The 15,119-nt window shown below is 38.1% G+C and overlaps 2 protein-coding genes across 5 annotated transcripts; one reads left to right on the top strand and one right to left on the bottom strand.

Moving 5' to 3' along the window:
- Positions 1-210: 210 nt before the first annotated feature.
- On the bottom strand, positions 211-7,815 carry LOC116250568 (kinesin-like protein KIN-14D). Of its 4 annotated transcripts, none has more exons than XM_031624305.2 (18): positions 7,443-7,815; positions 6,564-6,846; positions 6,341-6,452; positions 6,044-6,153; positions 5,821-5,940; positions 5,545-5,748; positions 4,360-4,569; positions 4,194-4,268; positions 3,686-3,832; positions 3,456-3,603; positions 3,166-3,275; positions 2,653-2,814; positions 2,301-2,518; positions 2,053-2,134; positions 1,863-1,967; positions 1,653-1,757; positions 1,365-1,548; positions 211-623 (listed from the first exon to the last, which is right to left on the bottom strand). In XM_031624305.2, exons 2-17 carry the CDS (start codon positions 6,771-6,773, stop codon positions 1,369-1,371), a joined length of 2,298 nt encoding a protein of 765 aa, XP_031480165.1. In that variant the 5' UTR covers positions 6,774-6,846; positions 7,443-7,815; the 3' UTR covers positions 211-623; positions 1,365-1,368. The 4 variants fall into 4 exon arrangements, with proteins under 4 accessions (XP_031480165.1, XP_031480147.1, XP_031480156.1 ...); XM_031624287.2 differs by having other exon boundaries at positions 7,448-7,815; XM_031624296.2 differs by having other exon boundaries at positions 211-593; positions 7,448-7,815.
- Positions 7,816-11,860: 4,045 nt separating this feature from the next.
- Positions 11,861-14,548, top strand: LOC116247762 (oxygen-evolving enhancer protein 3, chloroplastic-like). The gene is made up of 3 exons (XM_031620067.2): positions 11,861-12,294; positions 13,280-13,575; positions 14,324-14,548. The coding sequence occupies exons 1-3, from the start codon at positions 11,976-11,978 to the stop codon at positions 14,420-14,422; spliced, it is 714 nt and encodes a 237-aa protein (XP_031475927.1). The 5' UTR covers positions 11,861-11,975; the 3' UTR covers positions 14,423-14,548.
- Positions 14,549-15,119: the final 571 nt, after the last annotated feature.

Raw genomic sequence — 15,119 nt, 5'->3', positions numbered from 1 at the left:
ATCGGCATACACTAAGAGGAGTTTCCTAGAGAAATAAAACGAGTTATTGGAATATAATCAATGCTCCAAGAAATCAAGACATTAATCAATGCTTCAAGAAATCAAGACATTGCCACGATACCAGAAACACAATTGAATCGACAGCTCTTGGAACTTTCAGAAGCTTTACGATATCAAGGAATTGCCACAAGAAACGTACCAAAAACACAATTGTATCGACAACTCCTGGAACTTTGAGAAAGGATATCGTTATAATACAGCTTTGCCTTACAAAGCAATGAGATTTGGTCAACGGTGGACGGGGAAGTGCACTGGAAGATTACCTAAATGGATTGCATGCATTTCTTTTCACAATAATGTTACAATAGAAAGTGTTAGATACACCTATACAACACTGTAGCAACTATACGGCCACACCAGTGGAAAACTACAGAAGCGAAAACCTTCAAAGCTTCAGGTGCATTATTCTGCTGTCGTAGTAGGTGGACCACCATTATTGCAAACAACACCATGGGAGAAAGCACTTTTCTCCTCAGATTGATCAGATGACATCCATACAGCATCAAATGTTTACCTAGACGGCAAAATTAATCCTGCTCGTTGAGAAAGTTTAGCACCGTTAGCTGAAAAATGTACATACATACTGTCAGAATTTACAGTCACCTTAGACAAGTGCACACTCATTAGACAAACGATGTCTCAAAGAAAAAATTGTCCGACTACTCAAGAAGCAAGAATATATATAGGAACTAAAACAAAAATTTGATTAAAAGATAGACCCTATAAGGCCTATACGCCACATCAACATAAGTTCTTTAGTTACACTTGGATCCAGAAGGTGAAAAGCACTGCCCACAGAAGTCACCTACCGAGCGTTTTGGAAACAAAGAATTCAGTAAATAGTATAAACTTTTATCTCTAAAATATATACTTGACATGCTCATATTCATTTTGTATGTGTGTGTGTGTGGAACAATTGTATGTCTAAGGCAGGCCAAGGAATTTAACTAAATAATACAAAAATGACTCCAGTGTAGTACATCGTCCCAATATGTATATAGGATAATTTGTGTAGCGAGATAAAGATACTGATATGAAATATGAAAGCATAAACTGTTCTGCAATTGCTTGATGGTTTGATTGATAATATTTCCATTCTGAAATAGTATCATCTGACAAGTATGTGATGAACAAATACATTCCTCAAGTCAAATAGTCAAACTAAAATTGCACAATGCATTTAGACATTAAGAAACAGCCACCATTTCTTGCTTAACTCAAATTGCAAATGACTATGGAGCAAAAGAGCACTCCGAGGCAATGTACCCAATTAGAATAGCAAAACAGCTCCCAAATCAATGTACCTTTTCAACCATAGCTTAAACGTGCATCAGATGGGCGAATGTGTGTCTGACGGCGAGCAACCCCAATCTCACAAGAATTTACTTTTGCAGCAAAACGCAATGAGCATAATGACTCATTCACCGAGGAAGGAGTAGGAGAAATGTTGACAAACATCAATGTCTTTGAATCACCCCCAAGACAAGGCTATGAACCGGTAAACAGTTAAAATTCAGAAACAGCAAAGAAGAAAAAAAAAATAGCAAAACTCTAATATGCACCAAACAGATCAGGGAAGAAATTTTTTGCACCTGCAAAAGGTATGTCAGCTTAGAGTTTCTAAAAGGCACATAAGATTCCTTGTTCGCGATGGCCAGAATGACATCACCCAAGCAGGACAGACTTTTGTTAATTGCCTAAAGAAATTTCCAGTCAAACAACTTTAGTCATTTGTCTAGAGAACATACACGTAGGAAAAATGACATAACAGTGTTCAAAATTTGAAACTGAAAGAAAAAAACCTGAGTTTCTTTTAAGCGTTCCCCAGTTGAACCACTCTTTGAGAGACGCTCGCTGCCAGCAAGATCAATAAGGTTAAGCACTCCTCGCACTTGCTGTTCAGTGTTCTGTCAAGAGACAATATCTAATACTTCAATTTGAAGTATGCAACGAATACTCAAATAAGCACCAATAACTGAAAACAATTTTTACCACATTAGATCCAGAAATTCGTAATGTGAAAACGCAATGGCTACGTGATGATTGCTCATTCATCTGTGTCCGGCCAACAGATCTAAGACAACGTAGAACACCATTACAAACCAAGAATCTATTTCCTAACACACCATAATGTGCGAAGTATGCAACTAGTTTAGAAGAATATGGCCAAGGAAATGTAATCTATGTAGTATGCGAACACATAATAGACAGCAACATATGTTCCAAGTTTCCAATATTACCTCCCTTGTGCAGCCCGATGCAAAAGCGAGGATACTTCGTCTAAGCTACAAACTTCTACAATCGTAAGGTCAGTCACATATGTATTCCCATTTCCATCATGTTTGATTGAGTATTGCTTCCCAACACCATTTTCTGGTCGAGATGTTTCAAAACCAGCAGAACGAGCAGGACATAACAGATCTCTTATTGTTTCATTATATATCTCTAGCATAGAAGCCTGCAGTTGTGAGACAGGTGAAAAATAAATCAACAAAAAGAGGAAGACCATAAGCAAAGAAATGAGGAAATCTAGCATGGTAGAAACATTGATAAAACAAAAAGCAGCAGCAGCAGCAAGAATGACAGCTCCACCTCCATTTTAAATGTCCATCCCTGTGAAGAAAGAGATTGACTAGTTTGAAATACTTGCTCCAGGGATCGAGGTATCAACCCTTGCTGTTCCAGATTGTCTGTCCCACCCATCATTGTATAAGTTTTACCAGAACCTGTCTGACCATAAGCAAAGATGGATACCTGCCAGCAGATACTGATAGGTGACTTTATGTACTCGATTATAATTGACCATCGAAAGAAAGAAGAAAGACAGAAAGCATGGCAAACCACACACAAAAACAATATTGAAGAAAGTGTAATCAGAATGCAAGAAGTGCAAACCACATATATCCATATATTACAAATAAAATGGCTCACTGTGCAACTACGACAAGCATATTCACAAAGTAGTGTTCAATCCAGTCCGTTTTGTATAAAATTACACTTTGTAGCCAAGAAATTTGATACAATAGTGATTCCACAAGACATAACCTGAAAAAGGAAAATCTCCCTAGTGAATGACAAGGAATGTGAAATGAAGTATGCAGTTACCTTATAACCATCAAGTGCACTTTGAACCAACTGAGAAATCTCAATGAATACATCCTCCTGAGAAGTCTCATGGTTGAAAACTTTATCAAAACTGAACAAGTGTTTCTGCCCTGACAGATGAAACATGAGTGTTTTAGCAAGTAGATAAATAAACAAGCAAAATACAAAGTTCATATATTTCATTATCAATTCTGTAAAGTCAATGTCATCTGGAATCATGATACCAGTTATATTCTTCACATTGCACTAGCTGTTATTACAGAAAAATGAAATGATGAAGATATTATCACCAGGATTTATGATGAGTTCGATCCCACGGCCAAGCAACTCTGCTGATGAAGGATATCCTACAGCAGTCATTTCACTACCAACTCCACAGTCATCTTCAGGCAACAGAGGTCGGACCCTACAAAAGACTCGTATATTTCCCTTCAACTCCTACAGATAATGAGTAAAAATTAAATGGCAATAGCAAAGAAGAAACTGAAAGTTTTGAATCTTCAAAAACGTTTTTCAGTACCAGGATGGTATTATGCAATTTTCTGCGTACCAACTCTCCCTCAAAAATACGAAGTTCTTTCTCTGCAAGTGTATCTTCAAGCTCTCGCAATGTTTTTTTCTTACTTTCACACTCCTTGTCCATTTCCAACACTGAAATTTCTAGCATCTGCATTTTGATTTGTGGCAACCAAGTTAGTTCTTGAGGGCAATAAAGCAAAAAAAGTGTCATGCATGTATCCTTAAGTGAAATCTAAGTCAATGATTACCAACATTCAAACTGTGAATGCCACATATAACCACAATCAGCAAACTGATTCAAGGTTGACCAGTAAAAAATACTTTAGCTTTTGAAATTCATTGTAAGTCATCAACCAAGACATAAGTCAGATTCTAGAAAGAAAAAAATAACACTAACCTAAGAAAGTCTCCAGATAATTTAACCTCAAGGCTGTGCCAAGTCTCAAATACATAGGGCGTAGAAAAGACTTGTAGATTGAAAAGATAATACAAAAACAAGCATGACTAACCTGCTTTTCTTTACGACAAGCTTTAAGTTGTCGCTCAAGCATTCTTACTCGCTCCATCTGAAATTCATGGCTCTCCTAACAAATCAAAAAGTGCAGATATGAAAAACTATAGCCAGAAGTACAGAACCAAGTAAGCTTCAGGGACAAGTTGAAATACAAACCATACCTCAAGGCAATTAGTCTTTGTCATCAAACCTTCCAACTCAGAAGTCGATTTTCCTGTACATTCTTTATATTTTTCAACCTCTGCAGTCAAAATGTTTACTTTAGCCTTTTGCATATCCCTATCCTCCCTTACTTGCTGTAGCTCTATGGTCAGCCGCCCTACTTCCTCCTTTGCCAAATTTCGAGCATCTGTGGCCTCTTGCAGTGAATCCTGGTCAACAATTTGGGAAGCAAAGCACAAGATCAAGAAAAGGGAAAATATCATCGTGCAGTACCAGGACAGGTATGGATGATGCAATCACACGAACAGCATAAGATTCAATAAAGTAGAGAAGTTATAGATTAACGATTAAAATTTATATGTTTGGCAAACATGGTGGCTGCCGAGTATTTAGAAGTACACAAACACAAGGTAAACAAACAGTTCAGAGGACAACTGCAGATACAGAAGTAATGAAGCTCACAAACAAAGAAGGATGAGAATTAATGTTATTGCATTTTATGGCTCCATATTTCATTTTCTTTTCTAACCCCAAATTGTTTTCCATGTTCTATTTTTACCCATTAAGAAGGATGAAAGCTAATAGTCAAAACAGCACCATTTTCTTTTGCCATGCCTGAATTCATTCAAAAATATATGAGAAACAAACCATTCCTAGTATGGCAATACCACATCATCAACCAGGAGTATTCAACAATATACTGAATTGTGCATATAAAGAACCAACTTTTCTATCATAGCTTAATAATATGCTCATGAACTGAACTGTGCAGATAAAGAACCAACATTCCCATCATAGCTTAATATTGTGTTGATAACCCAAAATGCCAAGTGTCCTTCCACTCTAAATTAAATAAGTCATATATAGATGATGAACAATTTAACAATCCGTGCTCTGCACCATAAACTACTTCAGGCTAGAGCCAAAATACCCTTCCCCTTCTTTGTAACACGACATGCAGTAATATATAAAATCAAACAGCTTAAGCTACTCTAAGCATATAAAAGCACAACTTAGCTGTCAGTGCAAAAGTTAAACCAAACAAGGACAGAGCATCAACTTTCCTCAAGGATGTTCCTTTAAAATAATTCGTGGAATACACCAGAACCAGGTAAGTTAGAGATAACGAAATAATGAACTGAAGCCACAAAGGCAACAATGTGGGAGAAAGGAAATTAACTTACTTTACAAGTAGCCAGTTGGTTCTGCACTGAACTCAAATGAGCCCTAATGCCACTTAGGGTTTCCACAACTGCAGCTTTCTCATTTTGCATCCTCGCAATTGTTGCAGAAGCACTAGCAGCATCATTGCAGAGTCTACTATTGTACTGCTGCAAACTAGAGTTGTACTCTTGTACCCTTTTGTTAATGTCATGAAGTTCAGCAATCTGATTGACAGAATAGAGAAGGGAGATATCAGCAATATGTTGATGAAGCACTTGACTTAATCAGCAAAATACCTGCTGGTTGGCGTCTGTTAATTGTCTATGTGATTTCTCAAGTTCTTCAGACATAGATGCCAATGACTTTTCCACAGTAATTCTAGCTTGTACTTCCTTCTGGTAGGCTTCAACTGAAGCCTAAAAATTTATTAGCGTAGTGATGTTAACATCATCGGAGCCTTACCATGGAACGCTAGCATGTGTAAGCATCATAATAATTGCATAAATGAAAGACACCTACCAGTTTATCAGCTTCTTCCTTCAAAAATGTTTCATGCAACTCCGCATTGTTCTTCCTCAGCTCTTCAACCATTTGAGTCAACTCATCTATCTTTTGGTTCATCTCACCAACTATGAACCCATAAGAAAAAATTTTAAATTGACATTTTAAAACACATTGATTTACACGAAATCTTCAAGACTATGATTCATTTGGCTCAGCAGGCATTCTTAACTGCATGCATATTCCATATCAGTAGCATTCTGTTGACCTCAAAGCAGAATGTTGTAACCAAATCGATAATTCAAATAAACTTACAGGTTTCAGCATATTTTTCTCTTTCCATATCATGGAGCTCCTCCTGTTCAAGGTACCATTTGATGCAAGCGCGGAGCCTTTTTATATATTCTGTCATCATTTCACACTTCCCCTGAAACCCAAAAAATGAAAGAAAATAAAAGATATTTTCTCTCGAATCCCATCAAATCCAAAGTCCAGATGGAAAAGGATGTAATTCCTAATACGTAATAAACTTTCTTACCTTAAAATCAAATTTTGTTTTCCCTTTCATCCGCTCATTCAAAAGCGCATTCACATACTCCTTGCGAAACTCAACAACTCCACCATCCACAGTAACATCATTGCCTAAACCTTGAGTGGTTGAAGAAGTGCTGCTCATTGAATCTCCCAGTCCCTGACTCGCATTTGCATCAGAAAGTACTCGTCGGCTCCTTATAGTCGGGGCCCCCATCCTCCCCGTCAACGTAATGTGTCACGGCCTAATCTCCGAAGATTTCAAGCACTTCTTCAAATGGTCCCTTCCCCTAAAAATTCAGAGAGAAAAAGATTAGAAGGAAAAAATCGTACATCAAAAATCAGGATACACTAGATGGAATCTGCCAGAGACCCACAAGCAACAAAGAAGAGCCTTTTTTAAATCACAGAATATCTTCCTCCCACGAGAGATTAATATCCGATGTTACAGAACATTTAGGCCACAAGCTCAACGTACCCATGAGCGAAAGGATGTCTTCATTGATCTACATAGAAAAATCTGATTCTTCACATGCTCAGTACTTGAATAGCAACATTTCTAACAAATCAACTTTTGGTTCCCACATTAACGTCATTTTGGAAACACAAAAAGAAACCCTTATATTTTCGCATCCAGCAAATAGCAACAGCAGGCCCCCAACAGGCTGATTGAAATCAGACCCAGCAAACACCATAAAGATCATGAGATTCCAAGCAAGCGATCATTCATAAGAGCAGAAAAATCATCCAAAAGCAACAGCAGCGATTCGAAAACAAAATTAACCCTACAATCAAGCCAAGGTGAGCTACAAAATGGTCAACCTGCAAGCGAACACCAAGACCCAAGTACCAAAAAATCTAACGAAAGAAAAATGCAGGTTGAGACCTTACACTGGAAGGGCTCCTCAGGGGCTGGCGGCTATTGTCGTCGCCAAATGACATCTAATTTCACCTCGACTACGGCATAACATCTCGCCAAGAAACGACACCAATAAACAAAAAAAAATAAAAGAAAGTTCTCTATCAAACACAAAAAGAAAGGCGTTCGTTCAACTCAGCCCCCCTGCAGGGGCTTCCTCCGTTGACGTGGGTCTGAAGCAACGGGCACGCCCAACCCGTAGCTTTTTCTCCGAGCGTCTAGATCCAAGAAACCTTAGCTTCTCATCTGCTCTGCTCTCGTCTTTCTTTTCTCCCGCTATGTTCAATCGGGCCAATCTTGCGGTTCTCGGGGATCGGATTGAACAGTGAGAGAGAGAGATTTGAAATGATTTGAAAACGCACCCTCTGGGCGCGCTTGCAGACATTTACCCAGTGGGGAAATAAATTGACGGTAGTGCCCTCCTCATTTGTGAGATGTACCTCGTAAAAGTTTAGTGCTTGAGATTATATTTAAAAAAGCAACGGAGAACTTTTGTTTTCGAAAGCATTTATTATGATTATAGAATATTGGGCTCTTAAAGCGTATATTTTAAGAAAATAACGTTCTCTTAAATTTAGAAATAATATATTAGAATTATATTATATTTTAAAACAAAAATATAGTTTGTTTAGACTATTTATTTTAGAAATATGTATTTTTTTAAACCGTTTCAAATTCTCAAATCATCAGTTTAGATCTTAACGTGATTTAATTCACTCCTAGCATTTAATCTTTCAAAATAAGCCAATTCATGTTATTTTATTGTAAATTAAATTTATAAGCCTACCGTCGTTTATCTAATTAAAGCTTGCATGTCGTTTTATTTAGTTCATTACTTTTCTTCCGAAAGGCATTGACGTCATTCGGAGCGAAAGAGTTTAATCGTTAAATTTAACTCTTAAAAAACTAATTTGAAATGCTAAGTAAGACTGAAAGCCAGTTTTTAAAAAAGAATTAAGTTTTTTGTTTTTTTAGAAAATAAAAAAGACTCAGTGGAACTTTAAAAAGAAGGTCTCGAAGTCTTTGAGTTGGGCCGGCGTTTGAATTTCCAAGCTTATTTTGTCAAAACTAAGCTTGAACTATCACCTAAACACGCTTTAAATGTCATTTTGGAAGCGAACGATAATTTTCCCTCCACAACAGTGTCACCAAACACTCTGAAACTTTTTTGAGAAAAATTTAAAACTATAAGGTTGTGTAGAGATATTGTACGTAAGATTGCTCAAAGAATGGGAGAAAGTATATGAATTTTAAAGAAATCCTATCCGTGCAGAAGATCAACTAAGATCAGACCCCACAACATGCAAATGCCCGCGTTTCGCATCTATGAAACTCAGATCCTGGATTGAATTCTTTTATAGTAAAAAGTCCAAGCATGTTTGGACGAGATCAATGAAGCCTGGACCCAAGATCGAACTGTTTCCATTCAGAAAATCATGCCTCTCTGATCAATGTTCTACATGCTTTTAAGTATCCTGCAAGAAAATTGTAACTATCAGCCTACTTATCCTTCCCATTTTCCGGCATGTAATTGTCGATCGGATTCTACATTCTTATTCTGCCCAAGTGATTCGATTCAGATTGGGCTGGATATCCAACTTGTACTAAGTTGCCTTCTTGTATTGCTGGCTGTGAGTTGAAAGAGTCTTAAACATAAGTTGACTGCACGAAAGTTCGTGCTCTCAATGTCTGTTTCTTTTCCAACCAGCTGCCTCTGATAACAAAGACTTTGTAAACTTGCACAAGGCAAGTCAAATTGTAACCGAGTAGCATCCACATCTAAACATCTATGGTGGGTTCTCTTGTTTATTGTAAAACATTTTGGGGTGAGAGAGGATTACAACCCATTGCTTTAAAAGGAGAGTTGATGTTTGGCTCCTTTTAAGAGGATTACGACCCATTGCTTTGAAAAGAGAGTCAATGTTCCGCTCCCTTTCTCTCTGTCTCTTGGGTCCAGAACTGTGTCGGAGCCTAGAGGGTTAAGTTGCACCTTCACCTTGATAACACATTGGCCATTTTAAGAGCCCAAAGGCATGAAATTGACAGGAATTAATTAACGATAGCATGCTACGTGCACTTCCAACCTAACAAGCTATGTTATGCCCATTGTGTTATATCTGTAAAACATTTAGTGAAGAGTTTTTTTTTTTTTTTTTTATTTGCCTCTATAATTGATTGTCATTATGTTGTGTACACGCATGTGAGAGAGAAAGAGATACATAGATGCGTGCATGTTTAACAATTTGAATTTCAATAGGCATTTTTATAGTGTTTAAGAACGATGTTGAAAATTGCTCTCAACTAATTTCTTCCTTTTCTTCAACATTGAAACTGTTGATATCCGACTCACACTAGGATTGGAAAGAACAGAGTTGGATTGCAATATAAATGCATAATATCATATATGTAATTACACTTTGTAACTCAATTTCTGAGAAAAACTTAACCCCACATGTGCGGTCTCCAGGGTTCATAGGTACAAATTAGCTCTTGGATTGGTTTCATATATCTGGGCATGCTGCTAAGCTTTTATTATATTCAAAACTGTAAGAGTAAGACCATCATGTTTCCAATCCTCAAAAACCTGTCGGCTCATATGTGTATTTGAGGTGGATCTTTAGGCTATAAACTATACAAATCACCTCTTTATGAATAGAATTCAAAAGAATTTCTGAACAAGTTGTGTTACTGTCCTCCATCTCGCTCCATTCAGCGATGGCTTAAGAGTTGATTCTTGGTTCTCAAATTTGATTGACCAGAATTGAGATTTGGTCTCCATTATATAATCCGGTATGCCGGCCGTAAATCATGTTTTACTGAGTAAGAAAAAATGTCTCAAACCTAAGATTTCCTTGCAAATAGGACAAGCGGACGTTGGGTTGTCCACACCACTCTTTCAGTAAAAAAAACTGCTTTCTTGTGGAAATAATAAAAGAATCTTACTAAGAATATTAAACTATGTCAATCTTGTTTGTTACATGCATTGGTGGCAGAACCCACATGCCTGCATGTGTCACTGGAGCAGATTTTCACCAACTAATGAACATACTAAGAGATATGATCAATTGAACTCTCAACCTTTGTTGAACTTAACGATAAAAGAGAACAGTAACGCATATTTCGCGCTGTAAACATCAATTTCTCTGGTGGTGTGCTACAGATTTACTGCCGTTATTTTTGCGGCAGAGCTGACTTAAACTCTAGTGGTAGAAGCCCGTGAATCGAGCTCCTTTTGACAAAGATTCTACGTATTACATCCTGTATATAAGCAACAAAAACCAAAACATATCTCAAATTCTCAGTGACATTGTAGATTTCATTTGTATATCCTTTTTGTACCTAAAACTTATCAGATTAGACCAAAAAAAAAAAAAAAACTGGATATGGTTGGTAGATCTAGCCTTGGAATATTGAATGGATAGATTACAAAGCCCCAACAATCATGAAGGATGGTACTGAGTGCTAAGCAACAGAAAAGTGATAAGAGCGCTTACGCTTTCGTAATGCCTGCCTTTTTGGACGAGTGAAAACTAAGGAACAGAAAAGGAGACAGAAGTTAGCTGAAATCAAAACAGTCTTTGGTTCACATCTAAATTCATACGGTAGCTTGGCATTCCATAACTAATGCCACATCTTACTCCAAAGCCAAGAATCACTCAGATTAAGTTAGATTCATCTAGTTCGAACTTGATAAGGAGTGGAACTGTTGGAGTCTGGCCTATTCACATGTCTGTCCCCAATCATCTAAACTTTACTTCAACAGTCAAGGGAGAATACAGTGTCTCACGTGGTGCCAGACTGGTATTGGCTTGGTGAAGGGATCACCTACGTTCCGGCCCCTTTACTTCATCTATGGTTGATAAAAAAGACAGCAGCAATCGGGGACCAAACCCTGTTATCTGGTACTTGTTTTGCATTGTTGTTTACATGTGGTTCTTAGATATGATACTGGAGGCTATCAAACACAACCTCTTTTAATCAACCTTGAAGTACGTGGTTGCATTGGATTCGGCTCATTTACAACTTCAGTTTTGAAGCACAATTTATCAAATATTTTACAAAAATATGACAAGAAAATAACTTTTTCCTTTTTTTCTTGTAAAAAATTCTGAAAACTTTTTTTTTATTAATGCTGGTAAATTTTTTTTCCAATTAAAATGCTTAGTGGAAGAAAGAAGAAAAGTTCAGCATCCACCTTTTTCACCGAAAATTGAATACTGTTTGCCATTCATGAGGCAGCAACCGATGTGAATCTATCAGCGGGTGAAAGTAGCGTATGGTTCTCATTCGTCGGTCCAATAGTTTATTTTCATTGTCTACGTGTTTCCCCGTCAATGGCTAGGGCCCTATCTAAAAAGTGTTAACGCGTAGATAAGACAGCTGCCCGCTGCCCTGAGCACTTCCAGTCACACAAACAAAGATTGCAGGAGAGGAGCTTTCTACTGTCGCGGCGGATCAGCGGAGGAGGTCAGTGAGTGAGACAGAGGAGGAGCGGCGGAGATGGCTCACGCATTGGCTTCCATGGCTGGCCTACGTGGCGCCTCCCAAGCAGTACTCGACGGAAGCCTACATTTAAGCGGTTCGAGCCGGCTGATGGGAGCAGAAGGTAGCAGCAGGGTGGCCTTAAGCCGGTCGGCATTTGTTCCGATCAGGGCTCAGCAGGCTCCACTGGAGTCAGAGGCCACAGCTCAGAGTAGCCGCCGGGCTGTTCTGGGATTCCTTGCTGCTGGCGTCGCTGCCGGGTCTTTCGTCGAGTCCGTCCTCGCCGAGGCGAAAACCATCAAAATTGGACCCCCTCCTCCACCTTCCGGCGGATTGCGTGAGTTTTCGACACCTAGCATGCTAGATGCTCAGTTGGTCTTCTTTTTTGTTTCTGCACAACGATTCATGAATTTAGCAATTGCATTTGTGTTATCTTTGCCGTTTTCCGGTTTTTTTACCAGTGCCATTGCATATGGGAATGTTAAGTGCATCAATAAAATCCACTCGCACTCCTATAACATTTGCATCGGCTGGCGTTCAGCGTATGGGTTATTCAAAATGCTATAAAAGCCATGAAATTGAACTTGATTATCGACGGGATTTTGTTTCATGTTTCTTTCCTACCATGTAAAAGATTTCGTATGTAACCAGAGTCACGTGACTCTGTATATCCCTTCCCCTGGAGACTCGTATTTCTTCTATTAATCTAAAAGCACTTCACAGATTATTGTAACATGCAAGCATCATCTTAAACTACACGAAAAAGCAAACTCATGAAGTAGTGAATGCATTGCTCAGAAAGTGCAGCATCCTCATAGTAAAGATATCATTCTTCATTCTTAGTAGTTTGCAGAAAATTATTTCTAATATTTATATTCAATTTAAGTTTTCAGACCAACTAATTCTTCTAAACCAGTACATTTATTTAATTTTGCAGGTTTAAGACAGTTACCACCAGTATATTTGGCTCTATGAATACAGAACCAATTTTAATCTTGATCTCTTGTATTTTCTAAAACTCCGTCTATTCCCTTTCAATTCTGAAACTTCTTGTTTAATTTGAAAACTGAACAGACAAAGTTGCACCGATTCAGTCAAGCATATACTGCCACATTCCCCACATCTTTGTACGAAATAATCCACCTTCGATGCCAATACAAACGGTACCTAAGAAAGTATCTTGTGCAAGAAATGAACGTTGAAAAATAAGTTCATCAGTGATGAAACTACTACTAGGAGAGACTGAAGAATTCTCCTACACGGTATGAATCAAAAGTACGTTGAAGCAAGAAAAATTAACCGTCACTTTTGCAATTATGCAGCTGGGACCCTAAACTCTGACCAACCAAGAGACCTGAAGTTGCCCTACAAGAACCGGTTCTATCTCCAGCCACTTTCTCCGGAAGAGGCTGCAAAGAGAGCAAAGGAATCAGCCAAGGACATTGTCGGAGTCAAGAGTTTGATCGAAAAGAAAGCCTGGTTTTATGTGAAGAATGACCTCCGGCTCAAGGCCTCATACCTCCGCTATGATCTCGACAGTATCATCTCTGCAAAGCCGAAGGACGAGAAGAAGTCCCTCAAAGAACTCACCGGAAAGCTCTTTGCAACAATTGACCAAGTAAACTCATCTTTCTGTTCCAATTTCCTTTACTTGTAGTTACAGTATCATCTCCTAACAAAAGCTTTCTTTGAAAAGATGCCGTAGTGAGGTGCTGTATATACGTATAATTAGCTAGGTATGATGTTTAAGCAGCTTCAGTTGGTCAGTAGCTTTCCCTAAAATTCTGTTTTTTCTGGTTTGTAACTTTTTATCTTGATGCTGTGGTGCGGGTTTGTATAGTCATACTGTTCATGGCCCTTCTCATCCTATATGTGTTTTCGAAATTAGTTTAGAATATCAATAATTTTGAAGCTATAATGGAATTTTAATAGGTTGATGACCCTTCTTAATCTTCTGATAGATAATAGATTTTGTAGATACTTTCCATTACTTAAACAAGTTTCTTCCATTCAATGTTTATGCAGCAAAGATTAGTATAATGAACAGAGCTTATCATGGCATAGACAATATCCTTGCAAATATGCAAATCATAATTTCATTTGTGGCAAGCCCCAACCCAACATCTGTCTCAGCAAATGAGGAGCTTGAATGGGGATTAAAGAAGACACCCTGTTCCTAGGCTTTGCTTGCAGGAAAACGATTAACAGCTTAACTATCGGTGGCTAACTGGCTTCTTTGTTACAGCATACATTTCATTCTATCACGAGCCCTTTGTGCAGCTTAAAAGAGTGGCTATGTAGTGCATTATATGTGATATTATAGCCTAAATTCTACTGATACATCTGCTTATCTGTTGATTGGTCAGTTGGATCATGCAGCCAAGATAAAGAGCACCCCAGAGGCAGAGAAATACTATGAGGCGACTGTTGCTGCACTCAATGATGTTCTAGCAAAAATTAGCTAGACCTATCAACTTTGTTTTTTGTAACACATTCTGCTATTTGCCATCCCAAAATTCAAAGTTCATCATTCAATTGAAGTGTACCTTTTGGGACTTTCAGTTAGCAATGAAGATTATTCTACAGATAAAGTTTGACCCTAGCTGCAGCCAAGAGAGTAAAATGGCATGCATGGAAGGATCAATCCGTGGACCATGAATCCCACATTCGAATTTCCATGTACATTCAGCACCAACAGGTAGCTCATATCAAGTTCTATTCTATCCTTACACTAGTAAACAGGACATATATGCCACGAATTTGTTCCCTTTGCAAGAATGTGATTGGTCTCCACCAAATACATCTCTTATAAAACTAAAGCACGGCCATAAATATCTTGAACTCACAATATATTACCTCAAAGCTGAAAATTTTGGGATAGGACTGGCAACCAAAGTGCCCCATGAAAGTTGGTCATGATATCGAACGTTTATGCCACTTAGATGTGTAGTACATTCCCTCAAGGTTTCTCATTTAAGGGAAATAAATGCAGATAGAGACTCTAGACACAGGGGAACATAGCATGTCATACGATAAATGTGGCTCAACATGTTAAGCTAAATGAATTGATTTGGTACCAAGTTATAGACCAACGTATCAGCCTTAGGACAAGATCCACAGGTGGAGTGGCAGAAATCTTCTGTAAAAGAGGAACCCTATTGC

This window comes from Nymphaea colorata, chromosome 1 (assembly GCF_008831285.2).
Source record: "Nymphaea colorata isolate Beijing-Zhang1983 chromosome 1, ASM883128v2, whole genome shotgun sequence".
In the NCBI taxonomy this organism is placed as follows: domain Eukaryota; kingdom Viridiplantae; phylum Streptophyta; class Magnoliopsida; order Nymphaeales; family Nymphaeaceae; genus Nymphaea; species Nymphaea colorata.
Note: the sequence above shows the minus strand (reverse complement) of the source record. Positions and strands in the feature narration are given on the sequence as shown.